General features: G+C 40.7%; 1 protein-coding gene across 2 annotated transcripts in view; it reads right to left on the reverse strand.

The window, feature by feature from the left end:
* The window catches only part of SBF2 (SET binding factor 2), a 408,723-nt gene extending 394,702 nt beyond the window's left edge, over window positions 1-14,021 (reverse strand). Inside the window, exon 1 of one of the 2 annotated variants that reach the window (XM_045825232.1) lies at window positions 13,788-14,021. In XM_045825232.1, coding sequence (XP_045681188.1) covers window positions 13,788-13,842 — 55 coding nt within the window. In that variant the 5' untranslated portion in view covers window positions 13,843-14,021. The remainder of the gene's footprint in view (window positions 1-13,787) is intronic. The other variant, XM_045825233.1, reaches the window with a different exon arrangement.
* Window positions 14,022-19,522: the final 5,501 nt, after the last annotated feature.

A 19,522-nucleotide genomic window follows, 5' to 3' on the forward strand; every position in this document is an offset into this window, starting at 1 on the left:
GATTTACTGATTATAATAATAAAGACTGCATCTATGTATACTAAAAATTTTTAAGGAAGGTGATATAGGAAGGAGCCTGTTTAAAAGGAGAATGGGAACAGGAGATGGCACGTGGCTGGCATCTCACCTAATACAAGAATATTCACCTAAGTAAACTAAAAATTCAGTATGAATTTCACATATTTATAAGAGTCTTTTATGTGCCAGGTATTTTACTAGGAATAACCAGGAATATAAAAAAGAGTAGGATGCAGTCCCTGTCTTAAAAGAACAGCTCACAGTGAAGTCTAAAAGTCATCAAAATAATCAACAAAAGGTATCTATCCCTCTATTTTTTTAAATATGTTAAAACAGCTGTATCTTCAGTCAGTTAATATGAAAACATCCAGGGAACTTCATAAAAACTAAATCCAGCTGAAATTTTGTAAAACATGCCTAAATATTGAATATTTTATATAAGGATAAAGAACATATATATACATAAGTAAAAATAATAGCTGCCATTTTTCGAGTTTTTTTTCTACTATGCAAAAGACTCTGCTTATGATGAGCTCATGTAATCTTCCCAACAATCTTATGAAGCAAGGACTATTATTATTATTATCCCAGGTTTACAAAGGATAAACTAGGCTCAATAGTTAAGTGATTTGTTCACAGTCACACTCCAGTAAGTGGTTATGCAGAAATTCAAACTCAGGTTGTCTGACTCAAGAATTTATGCTCATTTTTGACCAACCAATTATACTACCCCATGCAGATACCCACTACAAAGCAAGAGGACACTACTTGGACACTTAAGAGACTCTCTCATCCAAGGATGGAGCACTGAGGCTGTAAAGGACGAGGAGACATCACTCACTATGGCAGGGAAGAACGGTATCCCTGCCTTGCAGGACACCATGGCTGCATGACAAAGGTAATGCAGATTTCCTCTGCCACTGCCACTGGGTATGCATTTGAAGCCCATATGAATCTTTCGGTTTAATACAGAAAAATTAAACACAAAGTCACATGATCATTTTATTGAAAAAATTGCCCTGGTAGCAGTACGGAACCACATGGCGAAGAGTTCGACTGAAAGGAAGGAAAGAAGAATGTCCCTACAGAAGACTGCAGGTTTTCTCCTAATACCTGTGATGATGATGGTAGTGGTGGTGATGATAATAAAAGTCCTGCTTTACTAGGGAGATGGACCACATTTCCCACTACACTTTAGCTAACTTTCGGCCAAAGAAAACGTGCACCTTTAAAGAAAAGGAACTATCCCTTCATCTCCACTTCCTCCATCTTCCTAGATGGAACACAGACATGACAGAGCTAAGAAGTCACCACACACAGTTTGAAAATCACTGGTCTAACCTGTAAAAGAGCATTTGGTATCTGGCTTGTTTTCAGTTATAGCTTCATGTCTGGCATATAACAGTCAATAAACATTTCTCAAACAAAAAAAGAATATACTTATCTGGGGATCCCCCCAGTTTCAACAGATGATTTGTGCACCATATAAAAACATGAGCCTTCCACTAAAAAAGCCCAGGATTCAGATAGTGATGCCTCCAGTTCCAGCTATATAGCCTTGAACAAACCACTTAATGTCTCCAAGTCTCAGTAACTTAACCTATCTTCTATATTTGTTATGAGAAATTAATGAAATTAAATAAAGCCTTGCACATAGTATTTGATAAATGGCAGCCATTAATAGAAATTATGCATCCCATCTTTTACACAATTAAAATGCCAGGGACTATTATCATAAAATCTCCTGAAATATATTATGATAACTTTATCAAATGCTATACTGTCTTCAAGTATTATGCTAAGCAAAATAAGCCAGGTGGTGAAAGACAAATACCATATGATCTCACCTTTAACAGGAACCTAATCAACAAAACAAATGAACAAGCAAAATATAACCAAAGATACTGAAATTGAGAACAGGCTAACAGTGACCAGAGGGGAGACGGGAGGGAATTTCAGGGTAAAAGGGTGAAGGGTTTGCAGAAACAAGTATAAAGGACACATGGACAATAACGAGAGGGAAGTGGAGAAGGCTGGGGGGGTGGGCTGGGGTGAGGGGAAAAGGCAGAAAACTGTACTTCAACAATTAAAATAAAATAAAGTAAAATGTATATGTGAAAAAAATGCTATAGTGTCTTCAAATATCCTTTGTTCTTCTACCACCACATTCCTCAAACATACAACCTGAACAATAGCACTGAGGGGGGATTTGGGAGAAGGAGGAGGGTAAAACAGTTAACTTGCATTTTAAAAAACCTTCAGTTTTTCAGTGAACCATTACTGTTGTTCCCTCTCACTTATTTCCTCTAAAAAAAGTGAGTTTTATTAATATAACCCTGTGCAGACTATGGTTCATTTGGGTTAAAATTATTTGGTAAAACATGGCTCAAAAGAAAAACAAGTAACATTCTTTTCAAATTCCATACAACTGCGTGGGACAATTATATAAAGCATTTGTAAAATTCACTCCAGTCTCAACTGCTATTTTCCATTGCAAATTAATTTTCATACTATAATTTTCCAAGTTCTAATGCTTGATTTCTCTGTCTCAATGTAACCAGACTTAGTTTAAGTTGGAAGTAACAAAAGACATATTTTTACCTATAAGCAGATGTCATTAACTATAAACAGATTTTTTCACCTAAAAACTTGACCAAAAACTAGTTATTTTCTTGAAATAAGAATCCTCCATTTCAAATTTTTAAATCTTACTTTTTTTTTAGATTATTTATTTATTTATTTTTAGAGAGGGAAGGGAGACAGAGAGAGAAACATCAATGTGTGGTTGCTGAGGGTTATGGCCTGCAACCCAGGCATGTACCCTGGCTGGGAATCAAACCTGCGACACTTTGGTTCACGGGCCGTGCTCAATCCACTGAGCTACGCCAGCCAGGGCTTAAATCTTACATTTTAAATAAACTACAACAATAGAATATTTGCTTGAAGGAGAAAAATATCTTGAGATGTCAAGTTCCCAAACAAATTGTTTTATTCCAAAAGAAAAGACCTAGAAATGGCTCTAGTTGACCCAGCTTAAGGTGCTGTAGGAGTAACTAGAAGCGACCCTTTCCCTGGGACCACAGAGAATAAAAGACTTGCTTCCACTATCACTCAGCCATGGATGGATGGGAGGGAGGGAGGGAGGGAGGGAAGAAGGAAGGAAGGAGGCTTACCATTTGCCACAAAATGGATAGACCTAGAGGATATTATGCTAAACAAAGTAAGTCAGGCAGAGAAAGACAAATACCACATTTGATTTCACTTACATGTGGAATCTAAAGAGCAAAATAAACAAAAATAGGAACAGACTCATATACAGAGAACGAACTCATGGTTGCCAAAGGGGAGGGAGGGTTGGGGGGCTGGGTTAAAAAAAGGCAAAGGAATTAAGAACGACAAATTGGAAGTTACAAAATAGTCACAGGGATGTAAAGTATGGCACAGGGAATATAGTCAATGATATTGTAATAACTATGAATGATACCAGGTGGGTACTTGCAATATCAAAGGGAACACTATGCTGTACACTTGAAACTAATGCACAATCATATTGAAGGTAAACTATAGTTAATAAGTAAAATTAAAGAAGACATACTTCCAAAGGAAGGGAGGGTGGGCAGAAAATTAATATATGTATTTTAAATGTGCAAATCCTTTGACTTAGAAATCCCACTTGTAGGAATTAAAACTTACAATATTATTGTATGCCAGACACTGTTTGAATAATTTACAAAAATAAACTCATTTAATCTTTAAAATCAACCTCTATAAGGTAGGTACTGCTATTTATTATTATCCCATTTAATAGATATAGAAACTCAGACACAGAAAAATTAACTAACTTGTCTAAGACCAGAACTACTAAAAGATAAAAACCCAGGAAATCAAACCCAGATCATCTGGCTCCATCCCATGCCTTTATCTACTAATCTTTACTTACCGCCTCTCTATTTACTTGCTCCAAGAAATTAAAGATGAATTCAAAGAATTAGCTAGGAGGATTCATCACAGAATTATTTCTAACAGCAAAAATTTAAAATAACCAAAATGTCCAAACATAAGAAATTAATTGGCCCTGGCTGGCGTAGCTCAGTGGATTGAGTGTGAGCTGTGAACCACAGTGTTGCAGGTTCGATTCCCAGTCAAGGTACATGCCTGGGTTACAGGCCACAGCCCCCAGCAATCGCACATTGATGTTTCTCGCTCTCTCTCTCTCTCTCTCTCTCTCTCTCTCTTTCTCCCTCCCTTCCCTCTCTAAAAATAAATAAATACAATCTTTTAAAAAAAGAAATTAATTTAAAAAAGAAATCAATTGGTAAAATTATTATATGTATATTAAATTGTTAAAGTGAAACACTTTGTAGCTAATAAAAAATAATTCTGTAATACATATCTAGAATATGAAAAACTACCAACACTATAGTTAAGTTTTAAAAACAAAGACTGCATAAACAAAAACGGTGAACTTGTTTTGCAGGAAGTAAAATAAAAATGACACCTATAGGTGTGTATGGATTCACACAACAGTCTCTGGAAAGTTACCTGTTAAAATGTCAGCAGTGCACCACTCCACACCCACTAAGATGGCTACAATTAAAAACACAGATAACAACAAAGGAGTAGAAATTGCAAAATCAAGGAGAACAATCTTGATTCCTTAGGTGTACAACCCATGGCCCAGGGGCTGCATGCAGCCCAGGATGGCTATGAATGCGGCACAACACAAAATCATACATTTATTTAAAACCTTTTTTTTTTTGCTCATCAATTTTTCTTAGTATTTGTGTATTTAATACGTAGCCCAAGACAACTTTTTCCAGGGTAGCTCAGAGATGCCAGAAAGTTGGACACCCCTGCTTAAGAGAATGGCTAGTACTTCACTATGGTTGAGGGTAAGATGAAATATTCTCACTATAGTTGAGGCTTACTTGTTTGCCAATTACCAACTACACACAAACTTCCTGAAGTCTTTCAACAATTTCTTCAATAGCCTCAAACCTCAGGACACACAAGTACAATACAAATAACTCTAGGCAATGTGGTGATTTCACCATGCCATTTCTTTAAAATTATTCATTAAAAATAAACAATCCCCAGTGAGCCTCTATGTAACATCCTCAAAGGAGAAAAGACCAGATATGCTGTTTTGTTTTGGCTTCTAAATTAAATGTATTGGTAACTAATTATTATTTAATAATTAATAGGGAAAACCAGAACCATTACACAAGAGAGTAAAAAGAAAACAACATAACAGACAGCTTTCAGAAATCACTCCTTCAATTTAACTGTACAAATTAAATCAATTTTGGGGCTTAAACTATTGGGTTTTTTAAACTACTTCAACTAACATTCATGCCTACTGAGTAATAAAAATGGTATCACTATTTGTTCAGATTAAATCAAACAGGAAAGATTACAAAGCATTAATTAAATACAAATAGTAACACACAGTTCTACAGAACTTTTAAAAAGCTACAAAAAACACAATGCTTATTCAGCTGTGTTTTGATCTGTACTTGAGTGCTATGACCATGTTTCTGTCAATGTTGGGATCATGGATGGGAAACAGGTACAAATACAAAGATATCCTTTTCCCATGCTTTCGTATGTGCCTCTCCTTTTCTCATGCTGAATTCTAATGCAGCAGACCAGCTGGTACTGTAGTTAAGTCCAGTAGGTAAGAAATGGAATTATTTCCTGAAGCACAGTCCTGGTATAATGATCCAAAAAGGACTGCTCCTTAGGCAAGACACTAGAACCAGGAAAGGGGACCTTAGATACATCTGACAGGAATGGACTGTCTGACCCCCGTCTAAGGCCTCGACTTCAGGAGACGTGTTGAAAGGAAAGGTAACCTCCTCATAGGACAGCAGGCCAGAAACTAGGTAGGACAGTATCCTTTTATGAAACCACAGACAGATAAGGAGTGAACTGTCACTTGCAAACCAGATGACTGATGAAAAAGTCACTCTCTGGCCTCATTACCCTTTTGTCTTTAGAAAAGTCCTATTTCAATGTTCCCACCTGTTTCAGCTGTGTGTCAGCAAATAAAAGGGAAATAATTGGGTGGGAGGTAGTTATTTGGGCCGGAATGTTAGAATCCCACAAGAACACTAGAGAAGTAGAAGAACTGAAGCTGTGAGTCAAGCCAACCCTCCTGAAGTGCTGGCTTTCCTTCCATTGCCAACCTTAGAAGACTGGGGTTTCATTTTATTAAGACACCCAGAAAGCTTCTGTACAAGTACCTACAACCAAATTAAATGTGACAAGGTCTGGAGAGATAGGTACTACAGTCAAGAGTCAGCAATTTTCTGTAATGTTTGAAGTTTTTGTAACAAGTATGTATTATTACTACAGTACGTAAAATACAAAACAACTTAGCAATAGGCAGGTCAGTCAAAGTAGGAATACACTGATACACCAGACCATGGCAGTATGAGTCAAAACTGGGTAGAAAAATAGATGCTCAAAGTTTCCAGTCCCCTGGACAGAAGAGTTCAAGAGCCAAGCAGTAAAGATCAGTCAGAAAGTAGGTCTATAAATAGGTAGTAAACTCAGAATGTGAGAAAACCAGACCACCAGTCTGAAATCAAAGGCAATTAACCTGATTCCTATGAAAACAAGAATTCCCCAAGGTAATACCCCACTTGTGCTCCTAGTTGAGAAAGCACAACACTGCTTAAAAGAACTCAGTGGCAATAGATTCCACGAATAAAAAAAAAAGTTATTTTACTCCCTACGAGCCTAATTCTCTGTCAGGATAACTTGGCGGTATGATACCCATCTCCCTATGATATCCAGCTTACATAATGTAAAACTAAAATATTTTAAGTTATTTGTAGAATGTATTAAATATTGTTCTAGCCCTGACCGGTATGGCTCAGTCGGTTGCGCAACATCCTTCAAAGTGAAAGGTTACCTGTTCAGTTCCTGGTCAGGGCACATGCCTGGGTTACAGCTGGTCCTGGGTTGGGGAGTGTGCGAGAGGCCATTAATCAATGTTTCTCTTACACATCGATGTTTCCTCTCCCTCTCTTTCTCCCTCCCATCCCCTCTCTATAAATAAATAAATAAATGTCTGTCCTATACATTTTTAAGCTCTCTTTGGACTTCACTATTTCTGCAATTCAATTGAAACATGTCTAATTAAGCACTAATCAGTCAGATACCTTGCAATATAAACAACTAGTCTTTTTATCCTAAGAGAAAGCACTCCAAGTTTTCCAACCAGATATCATTACCTCTCAATATCAAATGACTCAAACAAATGGTCTTAATCTGCTGCCTCCACTTCCTATCCTTTCTCCTGCTTAAGTTTTTGCAACTTGGTTTACAATACAACATTCCAGCTGAAACAATTCAGGAATAAGACTATCCTTTACATAAATTCTCAAAAGACAGCATGCCATACTGGAATACAGATGTCAGAAAACCCCTAGTCCAGGACTTGCCACTCAACAGCTGTATAACCACTCACAAGTAACAACGGGGGTAAGGGCATTAAGAAGTGTATTGGTTCTTATCCCTAAATTGGGTTAAATTAGATTATTGATACAGTAAACTCAACTCTAAAATTTTATGAAACACAAACATCTTCATTAACTCCACAGCTCAGTGATCTTTATCTGCCACACCTGATACTGAGGAATATTTCCTTCACCTTTTTTGAAAGAGAAAACTCGAATTTATACTGGCTATACCATTCATGCAAACATACAAAGTTAGTCTTTCATGTAAAAAAAAAAATCCAGAGGTCAGCTGTGACAAATCCACTATAAGTCATTAGGTACCCAGATTCTTTCCAGGCTATGAGCCCTTATCTATATGATCCAAGTTGCCTGCTGGAGCTCCAGTCTTTTATCAGGAAAGAGATAAGCTAGGAAGGCATACCCTCATCCTTTTAGAATACTTTTGTGATACTATGCTCATCATTTCCACTTACATCCAAGTAGCCAGAACTTAGTCACACATTTAATAACTGTTAGAAACCTGAAAACAGTCTCTCTTGTGCATGACCAAATATGCTGCCAAAAATCAGGGGTTCAATCACCATGGAGGAGAATGGCCACTGGGGAAACTAAATGTCTCTCCCAAATTCTCCAACTCATTCTTCTTTGGTATTGCTTATTTTCCATCCTATTGACAAGTGTTCCCCAAAGCTCAGTCCTTGGTCCTCTAATCCTACCTCTACTCCTACTTTCTGAGGGTACTCACTCACAGCTCCGCCCACTCTCATGACCCTCATCTTTGTATACAGCCCTTACCTGTCCCATCTTTTGAAGTCTTCACTTGGATGGCTATAACATAAAACCCATTTTCTTCCAAACCCACAAAGACAAGTAAATAATTTTAAGAGAAAAACATTTCAGCCCTGGCCAGTGTGACTCAGTTGGTTGGGTGCTGTCCCACAAAGTGAAAGGTCACTGATTCAATTCCTGGTCAGGGCACGTGCCTGGGTTGCAGATTCGGTCCCTAGCTGGGGCACATATGAGAATGATGTTTCTCTCTCACACCGATGTTTCCCTCCCTCCCCCCCTCCCTCCCTTCCTTTCTTTCTTCCTCCTCTCTCTAAAAAGAAATAAATAAAATCTTTTAAAAAAAGAAAGAAAAACATTTTCAATCTTCTTACTTAAGTCATGGCATCACAAATACCCCAGATTTGGAATTCTGAGGTCACCTCTGACTCCTCTTTCCACAAGCCATGGGTTGCAGGTCATACTGAGCTTCTAAAAAGGAAAGAAATAAATAGTGCTACATGAGCCTGATATAGCCTCTGACCTGGGATATGTGTTTATTAAACTGGCTTTGCACCCCTCAACGCTACTGTAATGCTCTCAAGTCATTACACTGATTATCAAGTCCATGAACCTATCTGCTATAGACTAAATATTTGTGTCCCCCCAAAATTCGTATGTTGAAACCTAACCCCCAATGTGATGGCACCTGGAGATGGGATCCAAATGATGGTATTTGGAGGTAATTAGGGCCATGACAACAGAGCCCTCGTGAACAGGATCAGTGCCCTTATACCAGAAGCCCCAGAGGACTCCCCTGACCTTCCACCATGTGAAAACGTGGTGAAAAGAGGGCCATCTATGAGTCAGGAAACGAGCTCTCATGAGACCCTGAGTCTGGCTATGCCTTGATCTAGGACTTGACTTCCCAAACTCCAGAACTGTGAGAAATAAATGTCCTTTGTTTAAGCCACTCGGTCTGTGGTAATTTGTTACTGCAGTCCAAATGGACTATGATACTATTTTTAGTCATCAGTATACGTGACATCTTCAGAACTTTTTTTCTGTAACTTTAAAAAAAAATTTTTATTTTATTTTTTTTTAGAGAGAGGGGAAGGGAGGGAGAGAGAGAGAGAAACATCAATCAGTTCCCTCTCCTCCGCACCACAAATGGGGAAAGAATCTGCAATCCAGGCTTGTGCCCTGACTGGGAATCAAACTAGAGACCTTTTGCTTTGTCGGATGATATCCAACCAAGGCACATCACTCAGAGTTTCTGGCATTTATTCATCATTTTCTCCTTCTCAAAATTCTCTACACCCAGGGTTCAATGGTACCACACAATCTTGATTCTCTTGCATTACCACTGACCACTCCTGTTCCCTTTCCTGGCTGCTTGCTACTGCTCTATCTACCTCTTAAATATTGAATTTTCTCTGGGTTCAATTCTTACGGCAGTCCTCTTTTCACTCTATGCATATATCTTGAACAATCTCATTTTTTTCTTTATATCTGAAAATCAGCTGGCTACCGGTAATTGCAAGTTAAATTCGTAATCTTCACTTCTTTCCTCACCTCCTGACCCATACATCTAAACTAAATAGCATCTCTACCTTGGTGACAGACAGGCACCTTTAATTCAACATGCCCAAAACTAAGCTCAGCATCCCTTTCCCTCATTCAAATTCACTTCTTCTCTTGAATTCCCTATTTGTGTTCACAGTTTCCTCACCTACCCAAATTACCCAGGCTACAAACTTTGTTATCCCCCATTATTCCCTCTCTTTTACCTCTCACATCCATCCATTACTAAATTTTGACAAACTGAGTTTCCCAATTATTGCAGAATCCATACCTTCCTTTCCATTCCCACTGTAAAAGCTCCTGAGTTTTCTCACATTGGTCTTTCTCCCTCCAGTCCACTGCCTTTCAAGAATCCCTACTTTTCAACAAACCTCACTATCAACAGAGTCACAGCTAAATTCAATAGTCTGGTATACAGAGCTTTTCACAACCTTACCCCAACCTGCTCCAATATCAAAGCTTACTTCAGTCCTCATCCACAGGACACCTCTCTCCATCCCTGGAACAAAACGTTCACACACTTACTTACATGTTTTTCTCTCTGCCTGTTATCTCCTCTATCCTCCTTTCCATGGGGCAAATGCTTACTTATCCTACAGAACTTGGCTTAAACATCACCTATCATAAGAAGTCTTCTTTTTCCCTCAGCAAATTGGGTCCATCTTCTTCATTTATCATCAGAGTATGTCAAGGCTGTCTCCATTGACTACATCAGAAATAGAGTCTTACGCTTTACTCATTTATTTTTTGTTCTAGTATTAGCACAATGCCTGGGAAGCAATAAATATTTGTCAAATCAATAAATCCCAAATGGTTCTTGACAGTTTGCAACAAATAGCAACCAAGAAATCCCAACTACTTCCACACAGAATGGAGGATGGGGCGGAAACCCAGGCTGACTATGAACTACAATTGTTCAGTAATAACCAATTAACGATTTTTAAAATGTCTTGAACTATGGTATTTCAGGTACTGTACATAAATTTACCTCTTAGCTTATCTCATTTAAACAGCTTAAGTAAAACTAATAAAAGAGGTGAAAAATATTTCAAATGGTTTCTCTAATATATTTAAGCAGGTTGATATGAAAATATAAGAACCTTAAATGATTATGATACTTGACTCCAAGTTACATATCATCTAGATAGATGGATTAAATCCTAAATGTACTAATGGACAGTAGAAGTAAACAAAAAAAGAGGAAATAAAGGCTTATCAAGGAATTAAACCATGTGGTCATTAGTAATTTTTCCTGGGCAAATCTCAGTAAAAGTAGAAGAAAAAAAACGACATCCTAATTATTGTGCCATAGTACATATGCAAAATCGGGAAGATAAAGTTCTGATTTCACATTATCAAAATTAAACTGCCATAAAAATGTAAAACATAGTAAGGATAACAGAGGCTGGATTTTTCACTTTAAGAGAAGAATATTAAAAATATGAAAAGTGAAAAAACTACGGAACCTGGAATGTTGGCCTGAAATTGGAATTATTGGTATGAACTCACTCTTTTTGATATATACAGATAAACAAATTATATAGGTACAAATGTGCATGTGAGTATGTGTACATATATAAACTTCCCAGCTCCATCCATTAAGAAGGCCTGGGAGCAGTAAAAACTGATAAAAACACCGACACTGAGATCTTAGCTTCTGTCATTCTCCACTAAGAGGATCCAGGGTTCCCTAGAGAAGTAAATGGCTGATTCCAGGACGAAGGCAAGGACAATACAAGATAAGCCCAGAATATATCCCTGTGTCAAAAAGTAAAGACCCATTCGAAGAATGACAGGGACATGTCATGAGGACACAGCAACCAGCCAGAATGGGCTCTCACTGGCCAAATGAGGGACAGTTTGAACATCAAAATAAATAGTAACAAACTATAATCCACTAAAAACTATGAATCATACAGATATGAATAAAGAAATACCTCAAAAGTTTGATGAGGAACAAGATATGTACATAGTTTCCAAGTAATCCTCACAAAAACTATTAACTACTACATATTAACTTTCTAGTGAAGAAGCCCAGCAGGCATGCTTATGTCAAGTAGTCGAAGTGAAAACCACCAATAATGGAACAAACTGAACTTGTGCACCTCCTAGCAGGATGCAGTGTGCACCCCTTCCATAATATTCCTGCCCAAGTACCAACGTAATCTGGATGTGTCTGATCAAAAAAGAACAGATACAAATTGAGGGGCATCCTACAAAATAAATGCCTTGTCAACTTTAAAAGTATCAGGGTTATTAAAGTCAAGAAAAGATGAAGGAAGTGTCCCAGATTAAAGAAGACTAAAGAGACTTGACAAATTAATGTAACACATAATTCAAACTGGACCCTTTTGCCAGTAAAAAAGTAATGGCACAATTAACAAACAAAACTTGAACTGCTCAGAGAACTGGATGGAGTACTACATTAGTGTTAATTTCCTGATTTTGATGATTGTATTGTGAGTATATAGGAGAATACTTGTTTGTAGAAAATGCACACTGAAGCCTCCTGGGGTAATAGGACATCAACAAGGTCAGCAGCTTCCTCTCAGTGATTCAGGGGAAAACTATTCTTTGCACCAGACTTGCAAGTTTTCTGCAAGTTTGTGATCATTTACAATTTTTTTTAAAAAGGAGAAAAAAACAATGTCGCTAAAAATGAAATTATGTTAAAAACCAACTGTGGTTCTCAATACTGTTGTTAGTCTTCCTAAGAAAGAAACACCAGACTATGCAAAATTACTAGGAAATAATAAACAAAATTTTGGAGCCAGAAGATACTTTATAAAGCCAAACCCCTTCCCTTAACAATTAACCGCAATCAAGTCATGAGCCAGGTAAAAGGTTAAAGAATATGCAAGGTTCCCATTAAAGGAGGTTATTAGGAAAGGAACAGTAAAAGGAACAGTGGACCAAGAGTGGGTAGAACAATGGTATTCTGGCGCAACAAATAGCTGTAACCATCAGCGAAACACAATCTCAGCATTTCCTCTGAAAAATAAAGGGACTGTCAAGCTGAAATCTAAAATTCCTTGCAAATGTGCAACCAGAATTACCCAGAAATATATGTGCTTCCCCAGCTCAGTTATTAATGATGCTTAGCTATACGGTAGCACAACAGAATACAAATACAAAATAAACGTGCGTGTACCCTGAATTCTCTTAAGTTGCAGGAGTTTGTTAATTAAATTAAAATGCAACGCGATTGTCCAATTGTTCCTTATGAATAAAAATTTAAGACGAATGAAAAGAACAATTAACAGATTCATTAAAATGCAACAAGATCACCTTCAACAATCTGTCTTTTAAAAGGATAGTTTTCAGATCAATTCTAAAATGCCCGTCACACTTGTCCTGAAATAACAGGGCGCATTTCCTAGAAATGTTTAAAAGTGAAGGATCCTTTCCTCCTCCCCAGTAGTACCACGCGTTCCTTGGGGCAATGACTAGACCGGCCCGCTAGAGAACAGGGATAAGGCAGCATGGGACTCTCAGCACTTCCTTTTGGAGAGGACTGCCCCCCGCGTCACTCGTTACTCACTCAGGATGCAGGGCAGAAGTTTATCCCGGAGGAACTTAACACAGTTGGCTCCCGCCCTCCCAACACTGCGGTCCGGGCCCAATCCCGCCCGCACCAGGGCGCTGCCCTAGGTACTCAGCCCGCTCCAGAGCTAGGGTCGTAGCACCCGGACTCGCTCACAGTTGGCCCAGCTGAGCCGCCGAGGGCCGGGGAGGACGCGGCCTCTTCCCCTCCCCCGCCCCTCGTGCTGGTCCCTCACGCCCACCGCGAAGCTCAGTAGGGCCAAGAAGGCCGGACACCGACCACCAGCTCCGACGCAGCCGGCCAGGCTTTCCACGCCTTTCAGCCTGGACGCCCGACCCGGCAGAACCCACTGGACAGCAGCCCGGGGGCGGGGAGGCCCGGGGGCGGCGCCCGCCCCACACCCTTACCTGGCTTCTCGTGATCGTAGCCTACTACGATGAAGTAGTCGGCCAGCCGAGCCATGGCCGCCGCCGCCGCGCCCGAGAAGCGGGTGCCCGTCGCCGCCCTCGCCGCCGCCGCCCACCGGGCCCGGGAGGGCTCAGCATTTTCCCTGCAGCAGCAGTAGCGGTAGCGGCGACGCTTCAGCCATGTTTGACAACCGAGCCACGCTCTGCGCCTGCGCCGCTCCTACTCCCGCTCCTCCCCCGCCCCCACCCGCGGGCTCCAGAGCCCGAGCCCGGGCGGTGAACCCACCTCCCACCCCCGGCGGGTGGCCTGCACCGTTGGGTTTGGGGAGTGGGCCGCCCGAAGTATTCCAGCCACGTGCGGCCACCGCAGCCGCTCGACGTTGTTCACTTTGATAACTGGCTGCTCCTTCTTGGCTCACCTCCACCTCCCCCTCCTCTATTTTTCGTAAAACAGGGTGTTCTTCCTTCCGCCTCCTCTTTCAGGATTTGGTGAGAAGCAGGGATGGTTAAGGGGGTCCCCTGGAAAGTTTGCTGCTTCCCCTCCCCCACAAGCCGAGATTCTCCCGCCCTCAACTGGAAGCGTGGAATTTGCACCGCCAGGGCTTTTGCTGCAGTTTCCTGTTTATGTTGTGTACATGGGAATTTTAGGAACATGCCACCCAGCAGGCGGGGGAGGGAAAGGCTTTTACGCAATCTCCAGAGACGCCTCGGACTAAAATGCTGGGTGGGCTGGGGGCGGGTGGCCTGGGCTTCCCCCGGAGCCTCTCGGGCGGGGCTGGATTCCACCGAAGAATGCGGCATCCCCGGGATCCTCCAGAACTGGCTGGAACCTACAGAGTCCGAGGGAAAAGGCTTGTCTCTGCAGGGAGCCCCTCCCGCCGAGCTTTCGCCTCTCCTGCAGTCCCAGGGCTCTCTGGTAGCGGGATCAGGTGGTGATTTCCAACTTCCCTGTTCAAACACGCAATACAAATGAATTAATGAGTCTCATCATCTAACCTAAGAATTACCTAGGTCACTTTATTTTATTGCTGCACCTTAGTGATAATTTCGAATTCAGCTGGTAAGACACCCAGATGTCTTTGTCATCTGTTCATTTTTCATGAAGTTTTAATAAAAGGTATGTTACAAGTGATAGACTAAAGTTTGGGGAATCTCCATGGTTTCCAAATGTGATCATCTTTATGGTTGCTCCTTATTGATTGAGGATTTAACCCTTACAATTTACATATAAAAGGTATTATTAGCAAAGTGGTAAATGCTTAACAAATATTTTTAGTAAGCAAATGTACAGTTTCTCCAGCTACCAGGAGGAAGCTGCAATGGCTGGAACTCTGAACTGGGCGTCCAGAGGATTGGTGTCTCAGCTCCTGAAATTTTACAATAATTGAACATTTCCTCTTTCTGTGGCACACCTTCTTCAGGAAGGAATACTTGAGCTGTAGGAATGTATTTGCAAATTGCTTGTTGTCAAACAAATCACCCTGATTGCCGGGATGGAGGTAAGATAACATTGATCTTGAAAATAATTAAATTGACCCTGGCTGGCGTATCTCAGTAGATTGAGCTCGGGCTGCGAACCAAAGTGTCGAAGTTCGATTCCCAGCCAGGGAACATGCCTGGGTTGCAGGCCATGACCCCCAGCAACCACACATTGATGTTTCTCTCTATCTCCATCCCGTCCCTCTGTAAAAATAAATACATAAAATCTTAAAAAAAAAAAAAGAATTAAACCAAAAAAGCTTCAATGGCTCCTCATGTAAGAATCCTCTCTATAACTTTTCCTGAAAGCTCATCATCCAACCTGATCACTTTCAGTAAAGAGTAGTGTTACTTTCCTTGGGAAGCAGCATGTTCTGTTTAACAGCCCTTTTTCACTTTTTAGAGATTTTATTTATTTACTTTTAGAGAGGGGAAGGGAGGAAGAAAGAGAGGGAGAGAAACATCAGTGTGTGAGAGATACAAAAAATTGCCTCTCACACGCCTCCAGCTGAGGACCTGGCCAGAAACCCAGGCATGTGCTCTGAGTAGGAATCAACCCAGCCACTCTTGAGTTCACAGGCCAGCACTCAATCCACTGAGCCACACCAGCCATCACTAACAGCCCTTTGGTTGGTTCTCAGGGATGGAACCCACAACCTAGGTATGTGCCCTGACTGGGAATCAAAACTGAAATTTTTGGTGTATGTGGATGACACTCTGACCAACTGAGCCACCCGGCCAGGGCTAGCCTTTCAGATTTTTAAAGCAGTTACCATGTTCCTTTCCCATGTTACTTTTTTTAAATTAAGGTGGAATTCACATATCATAAAATTAACTATTTTAAGGTGACAGTGCAGAGGTATTTAGCTCATTCACAATTTTGCACAGCTATTGCCTCCATCTAGTTCTGTTATCAGAAAGGGGACCTGGACCTAAGCAGGTTTGTGTAGGGTCTGTCAGTAATATGTGGGTTCTTAACCTCATGTAGGAAAAATTTAACAACACGAGTCCAGATGATTTTTAGAGGATGTTTATTAAAGGTGGGGACAGGACCCTAACTGGTGTGGCTCAGTGGGTTGGGCGTAGTCCTGCAAACCAAAAGGTCGCTGGCTAAATTCCAGGTCAGGGCACAAGCCTGGGTTGTGGACCAGGGCCCCGGCTGGGGACATGCAAGAGGCAACTGATCGATGTTTCACAGACCCGTGTTTCTTTCCCTCTCTTTCTCCCAACCTTCCCCTCTCTCTAAAAATAAATTTTAAAAATCTTTTAAATAAATAAAGCTGGGGACAATGAAACAAGGAAGGGCTAGGGATACTGGAAGCAACAGGAGAGGCTAAGTGGGATTGCCTTGGCTCACTGGAAACTTTATAGGAAAGAAAAGAGCCTTGACAGGGCTGCTTTAGCTCATAGAGAATTCACAGAAAAGGGAACCTTGGGGACAAGTTCAGAGGGTTAGCCCCGGAAGAGCTGCCGCTGCCCATTGCTCTCTGGTTGCAAGTCTTGTGGGGCTCCTTAGAACTTAAGAGATGCTTGTCTGTGGGGAAGGAAGAGGGGGAGGGGGAGGTGTGGACGAGCCCAGTGCAACATGCTCTGTGCAATGTGCTCTGTGCTCCGTGCTCCCAGCAGGGAGAGCACGTCAGATCCTCCCTCAAAAAAAGATTTTAAGGGTGGAGATTGTAGGGGAGATCCCAGGTGAGGATTTCACTAGAATACTCATCAGCTTTCCAGGTGTGTCCTTTCAGGGTCCTAGCCTCCACTGATTGATTGGTTGGCGCCAGGGCAGGGGATCATTATTCAATGCAGCTAGTCCCAAGGTCAGCCGAGGCGTCACTTGTCTGGTTTTGCTGCCTTTCTGAAATACAACTGAGGCCCAGATGCTATCTCTAGGGAGGAAAGGTTACTCTAGGGACGAGGTCCTTGCTTTCCCAGTTCTGTCTGCTGTCGGGTACCCGAGGCCGTCTGCCCCTGTGACCCTTTGTGTCTGGCTATAAGTTGCTTGACTAATTTGTTTTTTTCTTTTTCCTATCTCTCTCAGTTTTCCTATTATGCTTGCCAAGGAATGCTGTAGCTTCTTACTATCCTGCCTCAGTTCCAAACCATTTTCATCAACCAAAAGAAAACCCCACACCCACTAAGCAGTTACTTATTTCCCCTTCCTCAAGTCTCTGGTAACCACCAGTTTGCTCTCTGTCTCTATGGATTTAGCTATGGTAAAGGAAAATCCACAGGCCCAAAATGGGGCCACTCATGCTAAAAGCCCATGATATCAAACCTGGATTTAATGCCTGATCTAATTGCAGTTTCAACATCCCCCAGAATAATCTTAATCAACCAGTATGGAATTGTTTGGTAAAGTACCAGTAAGGTACTCTGTCCCATGCACTCTCTCCACTGCCCATAGAAGAGGCAATGTGCATGATTTTGCCGCAGCTAGGGAGCTCAGTTGGTTAGAACACCACGCCTATACTCCAAGGTTGCAGGTTCAAGCCCAGATCAGGCCACATACAAGAATCAACCAACAAATGTGTCAATAAGAGGAGCAACGAACCAATGTTTCTCTCAAAGTCAATTTTTTTAACCAAAAAAAAAAGAAAACCCTTTTATTCTTCCCTCAAGGGAAAGATGTCAAGGCCTAAGAATAATCCTTTATCTTCTTTTGTTGATAGCTCTCTTGCCCCAGCCTCTCTCTACACAAATCTTCCATTCGTGTAACCCCTCACAGTGCCCTTCAATAGTCGGTAAATGCAATGCTGCCGGATTCATGAATTGTTTAATTAAAGCCAATTAGATTTTTAAATTCACTGGTTGGGTTTTGTTTTTTAATGCATATTACAGGTATTCAATATAAATTCCATCATACAATATAGGACCTTTTGTGTCTGGGTCATTTTCTCTCATTTAGTATAATATTTTCAAGCTTCGTTTACATTGTAGCATGTATTTGTACTTCATTCTTTTAAGGCTGAACGATAATACTGCATTGTATATATATACTGTATAAAGTCCAACTTATCTGTTTTTGTTTCCTGTGCTTTTGGTGTCATATCTAATAATCCATTGCCAAATCCAAGGTCATGAAGACTTATTCCTATGTCTTCTTCTAACATAGAAGAGTATCACAGTGTGTGGGGCCAGCATGAGTCATCTCACTGTGTGTTTCTGTGGTATGCAGACTGTTTCAAGCTAATGGTACCTTTAGCCACAGGCTCAAGAGAGACTTCTACCTCCTATCCTAATGACTTAGAAGCACTTGAATTAAAGCCCTTGGTCATAACAGATTATAAGAGATAACTTCTTAGCCCTGATCAGGTAGCTCAGTTGATTAGAGCATCATCCCCATGCCAAGGTTGTGGGTTAGATCAATCCCAGGTCAAGGACATAAAAGAATCAACAAAAGAATCAACCAATGAATGCATCAATAAGAGAAACAATAGCCCTGGCAGGTTGGCTCACTTGGTTGGAGTGTGGACCCATACACCAAAAGATTGTGGGTTTGATTCCCGGTCAGGGCACGTACCTAGGTTGTATTTTGGAGCCCAGTCAGGGTGTGTACAGGAGGCAAGTGATCATGTTTCTTCCTCACATTGATATCTTTCTCTCTTTCTCCCTCTAAAATCAATTAACATATCCTCGGGTGAGGATTTAAAAAATATAAAAGGAACAACAAACCAATGTTTCACTCTCTCTAAGATCAATACATAAATTATTTTTAAATTTTTTTTAAAAAGATAACTTGGCTTATCTATAGGTCAAGGTAAACTTCTGTTTACCAAAGGTCTACCCTTCTTATTATCATCCTGCAATGACCTTTTAAAGTACCCAAGGCACCTTACTTCATCCCTAACTCAGGATGTCTTTTTACCCCTGTTCCCTTTCTGTCTCTGAAGCTCTTCTGCATGTGGGGGGTCCCTAACTTTCTCATGTGTGTGGGCTTCCCATGCATACGTAGGTATTAAATTTGGCTATTTTCTCTCGCTAGTCTTTTTCATGTCCATTTAATTATTAGACCAACAAGAAGAACCTTGAGGGTAAAGGAAAGTTTGTTCCTGCGCCTCAACAGTTTAGCTCTTGTATTAAGACCATGAACCTATTTTGAGTTAATTTTTATGTATGACATGAGCTAGGGTCCCATTTTACTTATTTTTTGAGGGGGGGGGGATTTTTATTGATAACTAGGCTTCAGTAAAATAAATAGAGTGATGATTTATTGGGCAATAAAAACTCCAAGAGAATTTTAGTCTCTCTCCACCCTGCGT

Source organism: Phyllostomus hastatus, unplaced genomic scaffold (genome assembly GCF_019186645.2).
Source record: "Phyllostomus hastatus isolate PE091 unplaced genomic scaffold, TTU_PhHast_1.1 phas_scaffold_585, whole genome shotgun sequence".
In the NCBI taxonomy this organism is placed as follows: Eukaryota; Metazoa; Chordata; class Mammalia; order Chiroptera; family Phyllostomidae; genus Phyllostomus; species Phyllostomus hastatus.